Source organism: Melanostigma gelatinosum, assembly GCF_949748355.1.
Source record: "Melanostigma gelatinosum genome assembly, chromosome: 14".
NCBI classification, from domain to species: Eukaryota; Metazoa; Chordata; class Actinopteri; order Perciformes; family Zoarcidae; genus Melanostigma; species Melanostigma gelatinosum.
In genome coordinates, this window is record NC_136647.1 from 11,598,423 (window position 1) to 11,613,902 (window position 15,480).

The 15,480-nt window shown below is 42.5% G+C and overlaps 1 protein-coding gene across 5 annotated transcripts in view; it reads right to left on the reverse strand.

Moving 5' to 3' along the window:
- Positions 1-15,480, reverse strand: part of LOC306787788 (neurobeachin-like) — a gene marked incomplete at its 5' end in the record, with an annotated part of 83,335 nt that overhangs the window by 24,719 nt on the left and 43,136 nt on the right. For all 5 annotated transcript variants that reach the window (XM_079283067.1, XM_079283066.1, XM_079283069.1 and 2 more), the window contains 13 exons: positions 71-757; positions 1,752-1,944; positions 2,064-2,187; positions 2,465-2,546; positions 2,650-2,758; positions 4,597-4,689; positions 5,416-5,513; positions 5,899-5,961; positions 6,479-6,558; positions 10,913-11,081; positions 12,664-12,816; positions 13,596-13,704; positions 14,450-14,583. In XM_079283067.1, the coding sequence (XP_079139193.1) occupies positions 71-757; positions 1,752-1,944; positions 2,064-2,187; positions 2,465-2,546; positions 2,650-2,758; positions 4,597-4,689; positions 5,416-5,513; positions 5,899-5,961; positions 6,479-6,558; positions 10,913-11,081; positions 12,664-12,816; positions 13,596-13,704; positions 14,450-14,583 (2,094 nt within the window). The remainder of the gene's footprint in view (positions 1-70; positions 758-1,751; positions 1,945-2,063; positions 2,188-2,464; positions 2,547-2,649; positions 2,759-4,596; positions 4,690-5,415; positions 5,514-5,898; positions 5,962-6,478; positions 6,559-10,912; positions 11,082-12,663; positions 12,817-13,595; positions 13,705-14,449; positions 14,584-15,480) is intronic.

Genomic DNA, 15,480 nt, shown 5'->3' on the forward strand with positions numbered 1-15,480 from the left:
GGTATTATACTTGGAAGATGTGGCTCCACAGGACTTGAAGTACTCAGAGACAATAATCTTCTCATCCTACCTTGCTGAAGAGAAATCCGTTGTTGCTTGGGACGCTGTCCTTCTCGTCAGCCAATGTGATGAGCGGACCCATGTTCCCATCATCCTCCAGACTGACTCCCGTAAGCCCCAGGCTTGACCCCATCCCAACCCCTGAGCCTGGCGTGTCATCTTTCGGCGCCAGGTTTCCATTTAGATTTTGAACTACAGCGCAGTAAGCACTGTCCAGAAGAGAATCCACCTCAACCAGAGGTCCGTTCTCTATTCCTCCCCCGCCTCCTCCACCCACGCCTCCACCGAGGCCTTCTGGAGACAAGTCCAGGTCATCCAACTTAACTTCCGTGGCCTCCACCTTCTCTGCTTTAATGTCTACCAGCAGGTCGTGGACCTCCACCCGCACCCCAGGACCAGCGCTCTGCTCGCCGGGTGTCAGGGCTTCTCCGTTGGGTCGCTTCACGACGCCCTCTGCGAGGAGGTTGCGCGAGTCCCCGCCAGTCCCCTCGCTGTACTCGGCCTCGCTCTCAGGCGTCTGTGTCTGGGAGTTGTCGTCAATCTCGAGGTTGCCGTTTACGACAGGGGCAGGCGTAGCGGAAAGCCCGGAGATGGTGGACACAGAGCCTTTCTTCCCCTTCTTCATGTTTTCCTCCTCCTGGCGCTGGTACTCTTCGTACATCTTAGCCAAGTACTCTTTATGGGCTTCGTAAGTCACCTGTGACAGACGGTGGGGAAGTAATTGGTTAAGTGATTAGAACACAAGCACTGACAATGGTTGACCCTCACATCAATAACGTCTTCACCAGGTAGTCCTTAAGGGGCTCATAGATCATCCGTTCCAAAGGCTGCATGGACACAACTGGGACACGAGCCTAACGGAGCTATTCGACCATCATCTATAATGCCCCCTCTCTTTCACACTGCCATGAGACCAGTGAACAGTGAGATGATCAGTTATTGACTATGATATCTAGGATGAATCAAAAGTCAGCATGTTACTCCAGGTCCTAAAAAACGTATGATAAACAATCGTGTATATATATATATATATATATATATATATATATATATATATATATATATATATATATATATATATATATATATATGTATATGTACCCACAAAAGGATGTCATCAGTACTATTTCTTCATTTGTGGTGATATAGATTTTAAATAAAGTTTGAGAAAATATTAACCAAAGATCTTCCCAACTCGATGCAGATTTGACAAATTAGTATCAACATCAGTGAGTATTTTTAGGGAGAATTACTTCAGACAAAGAGGCAAAATGAAATTAAAGAGAAGAATAATACTGCCTTAAAGGAAAAGTCCTTTACCAGTTTATTCTAATGTATATTATTGATTAATAATATGCAATCATCCACGGAATTAAGTAGTGATTGACCTTGCTATTGCGTCAACCTTCCTTGTCTACTTCTACTTGTACCTTTACTAATGAATTAACTTGTTGCGTTAAGCAGTGACAGTGATTGCAACAGTGAGAGAATCAGGAGGGGGTTTTGGTTGAAGAAAAAAAAAGATGTTTGATGCCTGAAAAATGTCAAATGTAATTTGGCTGCCTGGCATTCTAGTCCATTGAGGATCTTCTGGATGCCGAAATTAGTGTTTCTTCATGTTTGATGCAACATGTTGAGTGTAAGGAGATGGCTTTGCTCCTTAATGCTTCCGGTGCATTTCTTACTCTCACCTTGGAGTGTGCGATGGATAGGGTGTCAACCCAGACACGCCACCCTCCCCATTCGTATTTAATAGCGTGGTAGAGCAGGATCCTGAAGATGTTGTACACCATCTCGGTTATTTTCTGCTCCTCGGGGTTCTTGGGGTTTATGTATCCTAGGGAGAACATCCAGTCCTGCCACACAGAGCACTGCAGCAGGCAGCTGGTACACAACAAAAAACAATGTATGAAGCTGCAGCATGAGCTTAATATCAAGATACAACAATCATCGTAAGAAGCAAAAGACACGTCGCTGAAAAAATGCAATGTGTGCGCTCTTACCGCCGGTTTTCGCGGCTGTTGCTGAAAAGTTTTATCATGTCAGAGAGAAAGAGTCTTCTGACTTCCATCAGCTCAGCACTGGGAGAGGAGTTCTTCAACAGGGTGGCCACTACCTTTAGAATCACTGTGTGGGAGGTCAAAATCAAGGAATGGGGAGAGGAAGGGGGAAGAAGAACAAGATGAGAGAGCAAGACCAGCAAATATGTAAAAAGTATTTTAAATGAGAGAGAAAAATGCGAGGGACAGGAGAGCGAGAGGCAGATCAATAAGTGGGAGAAGGCAGCACTGTCGGCTGCTTAATTGAGTCTTTGTTGTGTGTTTGCTGGCATTAAAACAGTACCGCATCATTGGCAGACCAAAGAACACAGGGAGACGACAGGCACCGATGTTTTTGTACTCACTGGGATTCTGGATCTTGACCGTGGAGTCTGGCTCAGGGTGGGGTTTGTGAACCACCTGAGTACAGACCTGCTCTGTCAGAATCTGCACACACACACACACACACACACACAGAGGATTAACTTAACAATTAAATGCCACGATTATGGAATGTTGCTGTAGTGATAAGAACGTGCCAATCACCTACCTCATACAGAGTGTTGTAGGTGGTGACAGAGACGGTGTTAGTGTGCATCATCAGCCTCTCTCCCAGCAGAGTGAACAGACTGTGTGTGTGCATGATCTCTACTTTCCTTCTGCAGGGAAACACAGACCCAGACCCACACACACACACACACACACACACATACGTGCACACACAGACACACTATTCATAACAGGATTTGTGACAATTGAATCTGACGTTGATCGTCACTGGCCTGATGACGGCCTGATATTGGCAGGTGGCAGCATATGGCCCTGTCAGTTATGATGGGACCAAAGTGGAGGAAATGAATACCAACAAGAGAAATTAACTGGAAACATTAACGGAACGGCAGCACCGCAGGCAGCACTGGGGCAACGTTCGAATGGCTGCAAATGTTTGAAGATTAGCCTTGCCACCGGGCGAAAATGATGTCTCCAAGAGGCTTTTAACTTGAGAAGGTTTAGAATTCAGGTTGACTAACTTTGAGATTTCTTTTGTATTTTAATTTGGCGAATAATGCTCAGAGCTTCTGTATATTCCTGACTGTAATCAGGTCGGTAGAGACAGAAAACAAAGCAATGTTTGCACATTATCACGTTTAAACTGATCTAATTAGTTACAACTTCTGCTCATTTTAAACACAATAATTACATTCTGCAGTGTTAATCGTTTTTGACATACAATACCAGCTCTCTGTGTCTTTTTGAATAAATTAAATGAAAAAAGCAAAGTAAAAATATAAAACTGAGGGTATGATTGCATACTTTCCACAGAAATAAATGCATTATGTCTATGTAGCTTGGTCTATCATAATAAAACAGCTGCATGACTGTGATTAAAACAAAACACACACTTATCCTTAAATTAAATGTCAAAATAGCTGTCAGATCTCCATCATTTAGGGGACTGTTGTCAAGAAACAGAGCGGTAAAAATATCATCCACAACAGCTCTTTTTTGTGGTCTAACTGACGGCCTGCTGATGCACCTGCAATGCAGTGTCACTTTGCTTTCAATCAGATGTGAGAGCGAGGTGCTAGATTCTGACATGCATATACTGTATGTCGATAAAGAAACAGTAACATCAGCAGCAACACTGCAGAAAACATCTGATCCTGTTTATTAGATATGATCCTGACTCTCAAACTATAGTGTAGAGCCCGTATAATCCAAATTGTTTTTATTTTAATCTTTGAGATCAACAATACCGTAAAACAGTCAATGGCTCTATAATTATAGCGGGACAAAAAAGAGAGCCAAAAAATGACCAGATTGCCAATAAATCACATGAAAACAGGTTACGTGCAATTGATTTAAGCATTATTTAACAATATAATGATATAATATAAAATATATTGAAATGTCTTTCAAAAGAATAAATGCTGTTTTGTGCATCACTAAATTGCAATCTGGATGAATATATAAGTATTGAAGCGATGTGTAAACTTAAAGAGGCAGCCCTACAGGATGTTCGGTTGGAGCAGATGTTAAGTAGGTGGAGCACTGAAGTGGCAGGGCTCAGGTGCAGCTTGGCAGCCTGCCCCCATGTCGCGCAGCAAAGAGCCGTGAATGTCACATGGGATGAATAAATCCCCCAGCATTCATTGCTGCTCATCAAGGTTCCACCTTCCTGCCAGTGCACACTGTCAAAATGATTATTCCGCCTTGACGTGAGGATGGGGACATTATCTTCACATGCACACACAAACAAACAGCCCGTCTAAGGCTCACTGGAGGCGGCGCTGCTGTAGGTTTTCAGTTTTTACTGCAGTGTGTTTTCTCACACTCTCTGAGAAGCCTCTCAGTCTCATTACCCTGATGCAGTATTTCTGTTTCAGCTGTGACAGAAAAAAATGATTTTAAATGCTCCCTTGTTGCAGTGATTCACCATTTATCCGACACATAGGAATACACCAGACGAAAAGCACAAAGACAAAGCGGTACTGACTTGTGACCAAGGTGCTTTAGGAAGTAGCCCAGGACTTTGAGGGCTTGGACCCGGATACTCTCGCTCTTAGAGGCCAGTAGCTTGCAGATCACCCTGTAACATGTCAAACACACAGCCATCCTGGTTACATTTCAATGAAGACATTATAGTACTTTAGATGTAGGCTAAAAGTAAAAAGTTCTTCTGTGTTTGTAGTAAACACCTGCTGCCTGATACTCAGTAAACAGCCTCAAAGTTAGCAACAGGTGCGCTGACTGAGGCATTTTCTGTAAAGGAGTGTACTCAGAGGACATGAAAGTGATTAAAATGGAGAAAAACACACCGTTTGCTGACTACCTCTCCGGAAACAGAGGATTTACCAGAGCAACCAGAACACAACCGTGTGAAGTTGCGCTTTAGGGGACTTAGCAGCTCAGTCAGACTCCGTCTTTGAAAACTCGTGCTGCTTGGCTGAAAATACCTTTTGCATAATTCACATCAGTGTTGTAACTGAACATGTAAACAATGGCTTAACCATGCAGGAAAGCATTTATGTTATGGTTGCTGCACAAAGCACCGCTAATCAGATAACTCATTTTATACAATATAAACCAGAGAATAAAACTGCATTTTGTACATTTTAAATCTCTAAATCTCTCCCCGATGTAGAAACCTTCAATGCATATAGTAAACAGTAAAGGTCTAACCACAAATGTGAACAAAGTGTGATCAGATAGACAATGATCAGACACCTTTATGATAACAAAAGAGGTCTATTTCATGTCAGCAGGCATCAGATGTTGTAACACATCTTTATTTGTGTGTGTGGGCAGCATTCACCTTATTCCATTTCTCTGGTCAAATGCAGGAATCATGGACGCTGGATGCTCAGACATAAGAGCCACCAACAGCTGGAGCACGTCGTGGATATTCTCATCCTGCAAAGAAAAGAAAAGAAAACAAAAGAAAGCAAAAAGTTGAACAAGTGAAGAAAAGGAGGAAGAGGGTTAAGAGGACAAAGAGAGAGTTGCAGGGGTGGGAGGAGGGGGATTGCGGAGGAGCAGGTGGTATTTCGGAGCAAGAATACGGTAGATATAATCGTTACAGAAGAGCACGTTCTGTTCAGTCCATTGTTGTGCCATTTCTCATGCTGTCACGGCGCCAAAGCTGACTCACACTCTCACTCGTTTAAGTGGACCGTGACTCCGGCTCACAAATTATAATGCACATTTTGCTGCCAGCTCCACTCAACTGCTCTCACTGTCTCTCTGTCTCCCTCTTTTGCCCTCTCTCCCAGTGTCTCTTTGGCACAGAAGCATTTACCTCATGCATGGTCAGTAGGTAGTTGAGAATGCTCTGCAGCTCGTCCTCCTTCACACCCCGATCCTGTAAAATAACATAAAAAAGGCATATTTCACCAAAAAACATTCATGGTCTTCAGTTGTTTTTACATTTTCTTAACCTCGGATGACTTCATTAATTCTGTTCCTGGTTGATGCATTTTGACCGGGAGGCAGTAACACCTTCACTCTCACACTCTCTCACTCACACACACACACACACACACACACACACACACACACACACACACACACACACACACACACACACACACACACACACACACACACACACACACACACACACACACACACACACGTGTGTAAATACAGGACAAATATATACAAGCAGACAGGAACACAAAAGATAGTGTTTCATTCAGGCTGCTGATCTAGAATGAGATCCCCCCCCCCCCACACACACACACACACACACATATTTCAGATTGAGCCTGCAGCTCCCAGAAGCAGGAAAATCAACGGAGGACATAATGATAAAAAGCGATTTCTTGCTCCTTGAACTATGCAATAAAGATCATGGTAATCCGTTTCTCTCACTGTACCTTTAGTATGAGTTGTTTGAGGAAGAGAAGCATGAAGGCTCTGAGCGAGATGATCTCCTTTTGGGATGGCCGTGGTCCGTCTAAACAAACACACCCAAAGAAAAGAATAATTTCCTGTTAAAAATCCATTTTTATGCAGGATAATGATCAGCTAAAAAAGTCTGTGTTTCAGTCTGAGTGTGTGCTGATATTGTGTTTTATTAGACTTCCTGGAGGGCAGAGAAAAACATGTTAACACAAACACACACAAACACACACACGATTGAACTGTAAATCACTGTCATTAACTCTAGAAGCAATTTCGCAATCTGAATATTTTATAGTTGTACTAATCTAACTGATTACAGTCAAGACATGACAACGAACAAAAATGTGATTGATGGCACAAATGATCCAAACCAAACAAGCACTGTTATCCACTGTATGCACTCTAAAGCTCTGGCACTCCACCAGCTGCACAAAAAGAATCACGCTAAAAACAAAAAAGGCTTCGGATGCAGAACACGAGCAATTCATCATGTTGAGATGTCACTGGCTCTTTTTCAAAGGGCTGATGTCTTTTGACATTCTTGAAGCGTTCAGCTACATTTAGCTGTCATTCATAACTGCTAGAACTCCTTTAACTGACCTTTAAACATGTGTTTTAATAGCCACAAAGAGCAACCAGGTTTTCAACGGCTTTCATTCTGACATTTGGCGGCAATTAGCACAAAAAAAATAAAAAAGGCTTCCTTTTCACGTTTGACACGATGGCACATTAGCACTTTTAGGAGATGAAAACTGACCACTCAGATGTTGGCATTGCATTTTCACTGTTGCAACTGTTATTCATTCATTTTTTGAGGTGTTTAATGTGCGCGCCAGACAGGGCTGTGCTGAATCGGCTCAAAACGCCTGCCAAATAACTAACTAATGGAATGTGGTGTCAAATAGAAAAAGATGCATACGTTCAGATCAAAGCAGGAATGATACAACCGTTTTGATTTAATAATCCCAGTGGACACTGCGGTCAGATAACGTCGACTTTCTCTTCCCTACTTCTCCATCTTCCTCAACTGCTCTTCTACAGATGGCAATAACGAAACAAACAAGTCAGTAAGCAATAAACCTCACAAGCTACCTGTTCTTATCAGCATTCTACATTCCCAGGTTTGTTAAATGTATTAAGGCAACAATAAACACTGATGATGCCCAGCTTATGTGCATTTGCCAACACACACTTTGCTGTGACAGGATGTTTGGAATTGACCTTTTTTGATGCGAGCAACAAAAGGGAGAGTACTGCAACAGCAAACGGAGTTTATGGTAAACTCAATAAAATGCACCTCGTCCTCTCAGAACGCCGATATCTGACCCGTAGCTGCTTAGCCAGCGGAGGTCAAGTAAAGAGAAACATAAAAGACTGACGGCGTGTCCCGACGTTATTTTTTGTCATGCTCGACTGGCCTTGAATCACATGTGTGTGTGTGTTCACCTGCTCCTCTGAAAGGCAGAACATGACACTGAAACACTCCCCTGTGATTCATCATCATTATCTGTCAAGGTGGAACATGTTGGCGGAGCGGTGACACTCACCATCCATCATGGTTACGCAGCAGCTCTGTGTCAAACGCGGATGCGTCAGGTGAACGTGTGCCAGTTCAACCTCCTTTAAAATGGCTTTAAGAGGATTTGAGCAAAGCTTATATTCATCTAAACCACATCCCAGGGGCAGCTTTAATTCTCATCTTTCACTCTTTGAAATTAATTTTCTTCCTCTTGTGCTCCATTTATCCTAATCTGACTCAACAGTTTTATCCAGTCATTGTGACAAAAATGGTTCTGCCGTATAACGACAACCTGAGAGGAATGAAAGAGGACTTGAATAGCAATGAACCTATACATGTTATGGGTCTCTACATATGTGTGTGTTTGTGCTGACTTTGGGCTCAATGCAACTACACAAATTAATCGATTTGTTTAGAAATATAGTACATTTCTGCAGCTGTCTGTGTATGTTGGGCACACCACAGTAAACCAAATACATGCAAACTATTTTTTTTTAACCTTTATATACACAGGCAATAATAAAAAACATTAAAAACTTTTTTTTTTAAAGATTCACGTAAAAGAGACGACAGACTGAAAACAAATTGGTGTTATGATATGAAGTACGATATGAAGATGAAGATCCAAAAAAGTGCTTCACCACAAACGGTGCGGGTTCCAGGAGCGTCGCACCTAATGTCTCCACATGATCGACGGTTGCAGCTGATTTGTGTAATATGGGTTTACAAAGAAAGAAAGATGCACCAATGTTCCACTCTACGATTGTATGAGGACAAAAACATTCTCAAACAAACTGCAGATGTGTGGAAACCAACCAATCAGAGACACAATGTAACGCAGCATGATACGCTTAATACCGGTAATCTAACATTGTAAACAAAGATGAATTTGCATGCACACATAACATATCAACATTATCAATTGCTGATAGAAGCGCCGCTTGAATTCATTTTTTATTTGCAGCAAAAGAAAAACAGCATTTGTTTCAATAGTAGAAACTGAACTTCTATAGAAGTGCTTTTTGTAAGATACTCGATATAATGGTTAAAGAATAGGTATTCATGAACTGATGCTCATTCAATCACATTATTTACAGTAACAATCTGATACACATCACCAGCTGGCTTCTTTGAACTTGAGAAGGATAACATTTTGGTTGTCAACATTTGGAATAAATCTCAATTAACAGAGGCAGCGCAGATTTTTAATATCAATTGTAAATAAGATAGGACCGAATACCGCCCCTCGTGGGAGACCATTTTGTGTTAATTAAAAGTTTAGATGTTGTCCTGTGGATTTCCGCCCTTCAATAACAGAATAACATGCGCTGCCTTCCAAACTTCTGTCATTTCACCACCGTCTGCAGTCGGGTTACAAATGGAAGTTCAACGTTTAGCAATATTCTCGAGCAGCGATGGTTCTCTACGGGGCTCGATCCCAGCAGTCGAACGGCAATATCGCCTTCCAGAAAGGAAACCAGGCTGACACCTCCATTTAATTCTAACAGCTCCCTTGGATCTGCCAAACGAATCTGTCTGTTGCCATGGCAACATGAGATGCGTAATCACAGTCGGCGGAGGGTCCCGGGTTGATTAAAGTTAAAGGCCGGGCTCAGACCTTTCTGGAGCTCTGGCGTGAGGCCTCAGTGGTTAATACCATTCTCTGCTGAAATCTAACATCTGATCTGTGGCTGTGTTGTGTTTGGAATACGACGTGTTCTGTGATTGCACTTCTTTCTCAAATAGGTTGGATGTGCAACACAAATAACTAAAATAAAATGGATTACTGTTAACAGAGTAAAGAAGAAAATACACTCTGTTCTTCTGCAACGGTCTCATTCACTCTCAAATGAACGAATGAACAAAAGGAGCTGCTCAGCCTTGCTCGTGAGCAAGCAGACAGCGGCTGTTCAGGGAAGGGAGAGCTACCCACTCACACCCACCGAGTGCATGTATGTGTCCTGTGTAGCATTAACGACCACTTCCTTTCTCGCATAATCGTCATGTTGAAACGATGCAAACAGCATTCTGTATATTATGTTATTTAAAGCAATTACCAATGATTTGACCGGACATTAAAGCTATTCAAGTCTCAGTGACTATTGCTTTTAGGTCTGGACGTTGTTGTTTTCAGCTGTAAGCTGAAAGAGATTTGACAAATTTAAAACCTCTAGCACAGTGACTCATTTAAAAAAAGCTACTCTTCATCAACCGCACACAATTAAAAGCTATTCTTATTTGCTGCATGTAGCTATGGCTACTGAGTCAAACGCTCAAAAGCTATTATTGGAAAGTGGTGGGAGTTCAAACCCTCCGTACTCTCTCAAATCTGCATAGCTGGCAAATATTCAGAACGGGACAGGAAATGGTCGGACACAGCCCCTTCAATTCTGATGTCAGAAAGGTGTTGGGGCCTCCACACATTGTTCGGCCACCCGACACCTTTGGTTGGAGCTTACGACACCTTAAATTGCACACAGGTGTGAATGTGACAGTGAATGTGTTGTGTCGTTATGTGGTAGCTCTGTAATGGGACAGCCTCCAGCCTCCCTGTGACCTCACACGAGGCGGATGGATATGTCAGAGATCGACGTTACCACTATGTACCGTGGTAAAATATTCTGAAGGCCGTGAGTACTTTTCGCATATTTGAGACAAATAAAGACAGAGAAAGAGAAGAGGGGCTGGAGTGTGCAATGTCTGAGAATTAAAGGACAGAAATGGAGAGAGAATAAATCCAAAGAAAGTGCTGTCTAGACAGATACACTCGGTCAGGAATAATGTGTTTAAATCTCTTGCGGTGATCATTTGAAGTGTAAAAGGGACGGATATTTATCACAGTGAGCGTGGCTTTATGTTTGCAGATTGCGTGCAGGGGTGAACCTACCAAGACCTTTGGGGCTGATTCCACTGCAGTCCAGCGGGTTGATGGCCCAGTAGTAGTACTTGAGAGTGTGCATCAGTTGCAGGACGGTACCGACACGGCGGATGGTGGTGTAGATGGTGGCGGTGCCGATGAACTCGGAGGACAGGTATGTGTAGAGGGATAGCTGGACCTGAACACACAAACACCCGTTTACAGAGTACATATACAGTAGGTACATACAAATACACAAACACTCACAAAGGTTGACGGACGAATACAAATGGTCAGACACCTATTGGGGAGATACAAATGATTGTGTGTGTTGTTTCTGGTGCTCCAGCAAAAGGCAGTTTTATTGTGTAAAGACAGCCACAGGGGAACGAAAGGAATCCAGCCTCCGGCAAAAGCGCCACTGTTTTCTGCTTTGTGTTATTTTTGATGTTTCTGTGCCTGAAGCCGTCAAGCATCTGAGGAGCTCCTTACGCAACGCTGACATTTAAGGAGGGCGCTCTCCAATTGCGTATTTGCTCCTTCCCTGCCTGCTTCTGTTCCCTTTTCCCTGTCCTAATATACCTCGAACCAAGCCTCTCCATCGACCACACACAGATTCCAGTCTGCTGCGCGCTCATCTCAGAGCTCATTACAGTGACCACGACGCTGAGGACCAGCCCTAACGAGGTAGCGCTGGTTAAGCGGATGAAATTAGCGGAGTGCCGCGGCCTGACCATGGCACATCACAGCTCATCTTGAATGGAGAGCGCACTCAGCTGGCTTAAATTGGCCTTCATTACATTGCCTGTCCTGAATATCACCAAGGTTGTTCTTGCCAATAATTAATGTGATTATAATACCCTGAGAGGTGGAAAATAATAAAGCTCTGCGGGACACAAAAATGGTAGAGCGGAGGTAAGATTAAAGGATTACTTGTTTTTGTGTGTGTGTGTTGCTGCTTAGTACATTAATGCTTGTCTTGTTTGTCTCATTATGGCCCTGCTGAGTTGTGGTAATGTTTACGAGCAATCCACTTCCTGTATTGGCCCTCAACTGAAAGTAAAAACCCAATAGGCAATCACATGGTCCGGCCATTTCGCACTGTTTGGACGTGTCACCTAAGGTTGATATCTTTACGTTGTGTTGGATTTTCACACCCGCTTTACTCTCTTGAGCTGCGGCAGCTGCTCATTTCCTCCGTCTTAACTCCAGCACGCCCTGGAAAACGATACTGCTGCACCTAGGAGCCAATCACGTCCCAGGGTCAGAGGGGAGAAGACGGGGAGTCAGGAAGTTCTGAAAATAACAGAGGCAAGAGCTGACTGGCCCCGCGGGAACGCCAGGAACACTCACATCTAGTTCAGAGTGAGACGGAAACAAGGAACTACACATCTCTCTCCTGTCCTGGGGTCTTTTCAAATGTCACTTTCTCTCTTCGTTTCCTTCCTTTGCCTGCGTGATGTGCCAGCTCCTCCCTCCGTGTCCTGTAACCTCCTTTGTTATATGATTGTAAAGGGCAATGGGCACTAAGATGTCAGTCCCTCTTCGTCTCATATTTCTTGCTTGTCTCAATTTCTCTTGCATTAAACAGAAATAACTCCCGAGCACTTCTTTTTCTAATTTGTCTGAGTGTGGTCTGGGTCTATCACCCTATTAATTCTCTCATTCAGACCATCACCTTCTCTCTTTTTTTTTTGCAGCAGCAAGGTCATGAAAACACACAGACACACACACACACACACACACACACGTATTCAGTAGATGCACACAAATAAACAGACCTTGGCAGGGGTGTGTATCCAGATGGCAGCGTTGAAGAGGACATGGTCACAGAGCTGTTTGAGGAGAGGCGCTCCATGAGGTAAACCATCCAGATACTTGGCGAAGGACAAGAACTGTTCAAGCACCGCCCTGGTGATGTGGACTCGTGACGACTGGATACAAGACAGGAAATAGAAACTCTGATTTAACTGGACTGAATGGTCACGCAAAACCCTTTTTCTTTGGTGAATAGCATAGTTACTTTAACGCTTAACTAAAAGAGTGTCTACATACAGTACTGTATATCATAAATATACCTTGATAATAGGTTAATAAATATCATAACTGCACCTATACAGTAGAAATCTAAAAATAAGGGTTGTTAAACGACCGTGGCAGGAGATGCTGTCAGCCTACAGGACAGCCACTGTAACCTGGTAACATGGTGCCTGTGCAGTTTAACAGTTGTCAAAGGTGTAAAGTATTTCATTTTACAGCAGGAACCGAGTCTCTACGGTATGTGATCTCTGTTTTTTTGCACATCTGTGACATGCTGTTACTTCCTGTTGCAGCGTGAAAAATCAATTCATCAAATCATTCATCAAATCATCTATTTGTTGAAAATGATGTTGAAAATTCATCCTGTGCAGTTTTTTAATCAACTGTATGGTCATTTGGATGTAGTTTGCAGTGCTGTTGAACTGTATTGCGTCATACAGATAGATGTTTATGGTATTTTGCCTGACCTCAATGATAGAAATGGGCTGGACAATATAATAGAAACACCTGGCTGTACCCGATAAACAAGCAACTGAGTGTACAGCAGATAAACTTGACCAATCGAAACATAATGCATTATAAAACTTAGGTCATGGTGAAAATCAAAGCTCCTCTCCTTTTTCGCCCAACATGAAATAAATAAGGCATGCAACACAAACTCTACGTTCCTGACCTTCTCAAGCAGGTATCCAATCACTAGAAAGCCTTTCCCTCCCAGCATTTGCTCCTGCATCGCAACGGAGCTCTTCAACAGCTCCACCAGGAACGCCAGCAGAGTGGCACTGCAACATACACATAGTTCACACACATATTTCAGTAACACTGCATGCAAATCACGGATCGATTGCTACGTGTTTCTCTAGTGGAGGATGTGAGCTAAAGAGGAAAGAAAAGCCGGTCCATGTTTGCGTCACCTCTCCCCACACACACACGTTCACTTTCTCCATCATTTATCTTTCATAGGAAGGCTGTTATTTTGTTTTTGTTTTGTTTTGTTTGTTATCACTGTCTTCCTGAGGATATTTGACAAATAGTTTCGGATTGCTGCTGAACACGATGTGGAGATGCTGCCTAATATGTATCTGCATTAAGGCGTGTGTGATGGAGTGGTATCAGGATGATCCTGGAGCGAGAACAACGCAGACACTCCAACGTTCTAAAAGCAGCTCATCGCTCCGGGGAAAACCACATAACACTTATTTCTTTCACACTTTCATGCCCTGCTCTCTATAATCAGTTATTTCTAGCCTGTGGCAACATTGTAAGGTTGGAAGATAATTATTCTCACACATAGAAGACTCATCTTTTTACCGAATGTAACTTTTTAAACTTCTTTAATCGTTCCCTTGTTTGTTTCAGGGTTCATTCAAGGATCAACCGCAGTATATGTTGCAAATTAAACCCCCAAAAAATGCTTTTTTTTAAAAATGTTTTGGCTTATTAACTGTAATATAAATCATAAACCGTCTATATCAGTGCAGTCCAGGCAGCCACTGAGTTCCAGTTATTGTTTTGTAGACCACTCACCAGACTGTGGTGTCCACGCTGCAGTCATTGAGCTGTTTGTAGTCCAGCTGAGCGAAGAGAGGGAACAGGACCTGGATGCCTCCTATAGAGTGGATGGCACTGTGGATGGAGTGGGTAACAATGGCCTTCACGTCCTGTGGGAAGCAAATGGACTGTTAGTGCTAACAAAGACTATACTGTACTATACTGTATGTATGTTCACAGATAAAATCACACACATTCACTGCTAATTAAACATGTCTCATGTCAGACTTACAGTAGAACATCTACTGCAGATACAAATAAACCATTACTACAATTTTTGAATTGTAATTCTCAAAACTTTGTAGTTTCTACCAGAATATGGGATTTGAACCCAGAATATGTTGTTGTTGTATTGTCTTATTGTCCATTAGCTGCCTTTCACACGTCCAGATTAACATCTATTTGAAGTTTAATTGAGTGCAATGAAGACCCTCTTTTAGTTTTCAGCAACAACAAAAAAATAAATAATCGAAAATGTTATTAATTATGCCAAAGGACAGAATCACCACAGTGCTGTAAATGGCACCTGTTTAACTCTAAACCTGTCTTTTGTTGTCTTAACTCGCTGAACTGAAGATGATTGCGGAACCTCTGATTGAAATAACTATACAACTAGAATACAATAAGACTCACCTGCTGCCTTTGTATTTGTGATTACAGTAATTGCTGCCTGAATTACTGGCGCAGGAGGACAGTGTTACAAATCAAGATGAGATACAAAGAAAAGCCACTTTTAGCAACCAGCCTTGAATAGAATACACTTGGAAAGAAATGTGCTGGCATTCAACTAAAAGCAATATTCTCAAACGAGACAGTGAAATTAAAGTGACAATTGCGAACTTCAAGACCTTGGTGGCAACTGTCTTTCACAAGATGCATTTTATATTTTCTTTTTCAACCAACATCTGTATTGTCCTTCTGTGGTAAACCCCCGATCTACTACAAGTGTGAGTCAGACTGAACTGCCATTACATACATGAATTGATGAACAACTCAAGAGATGAGTC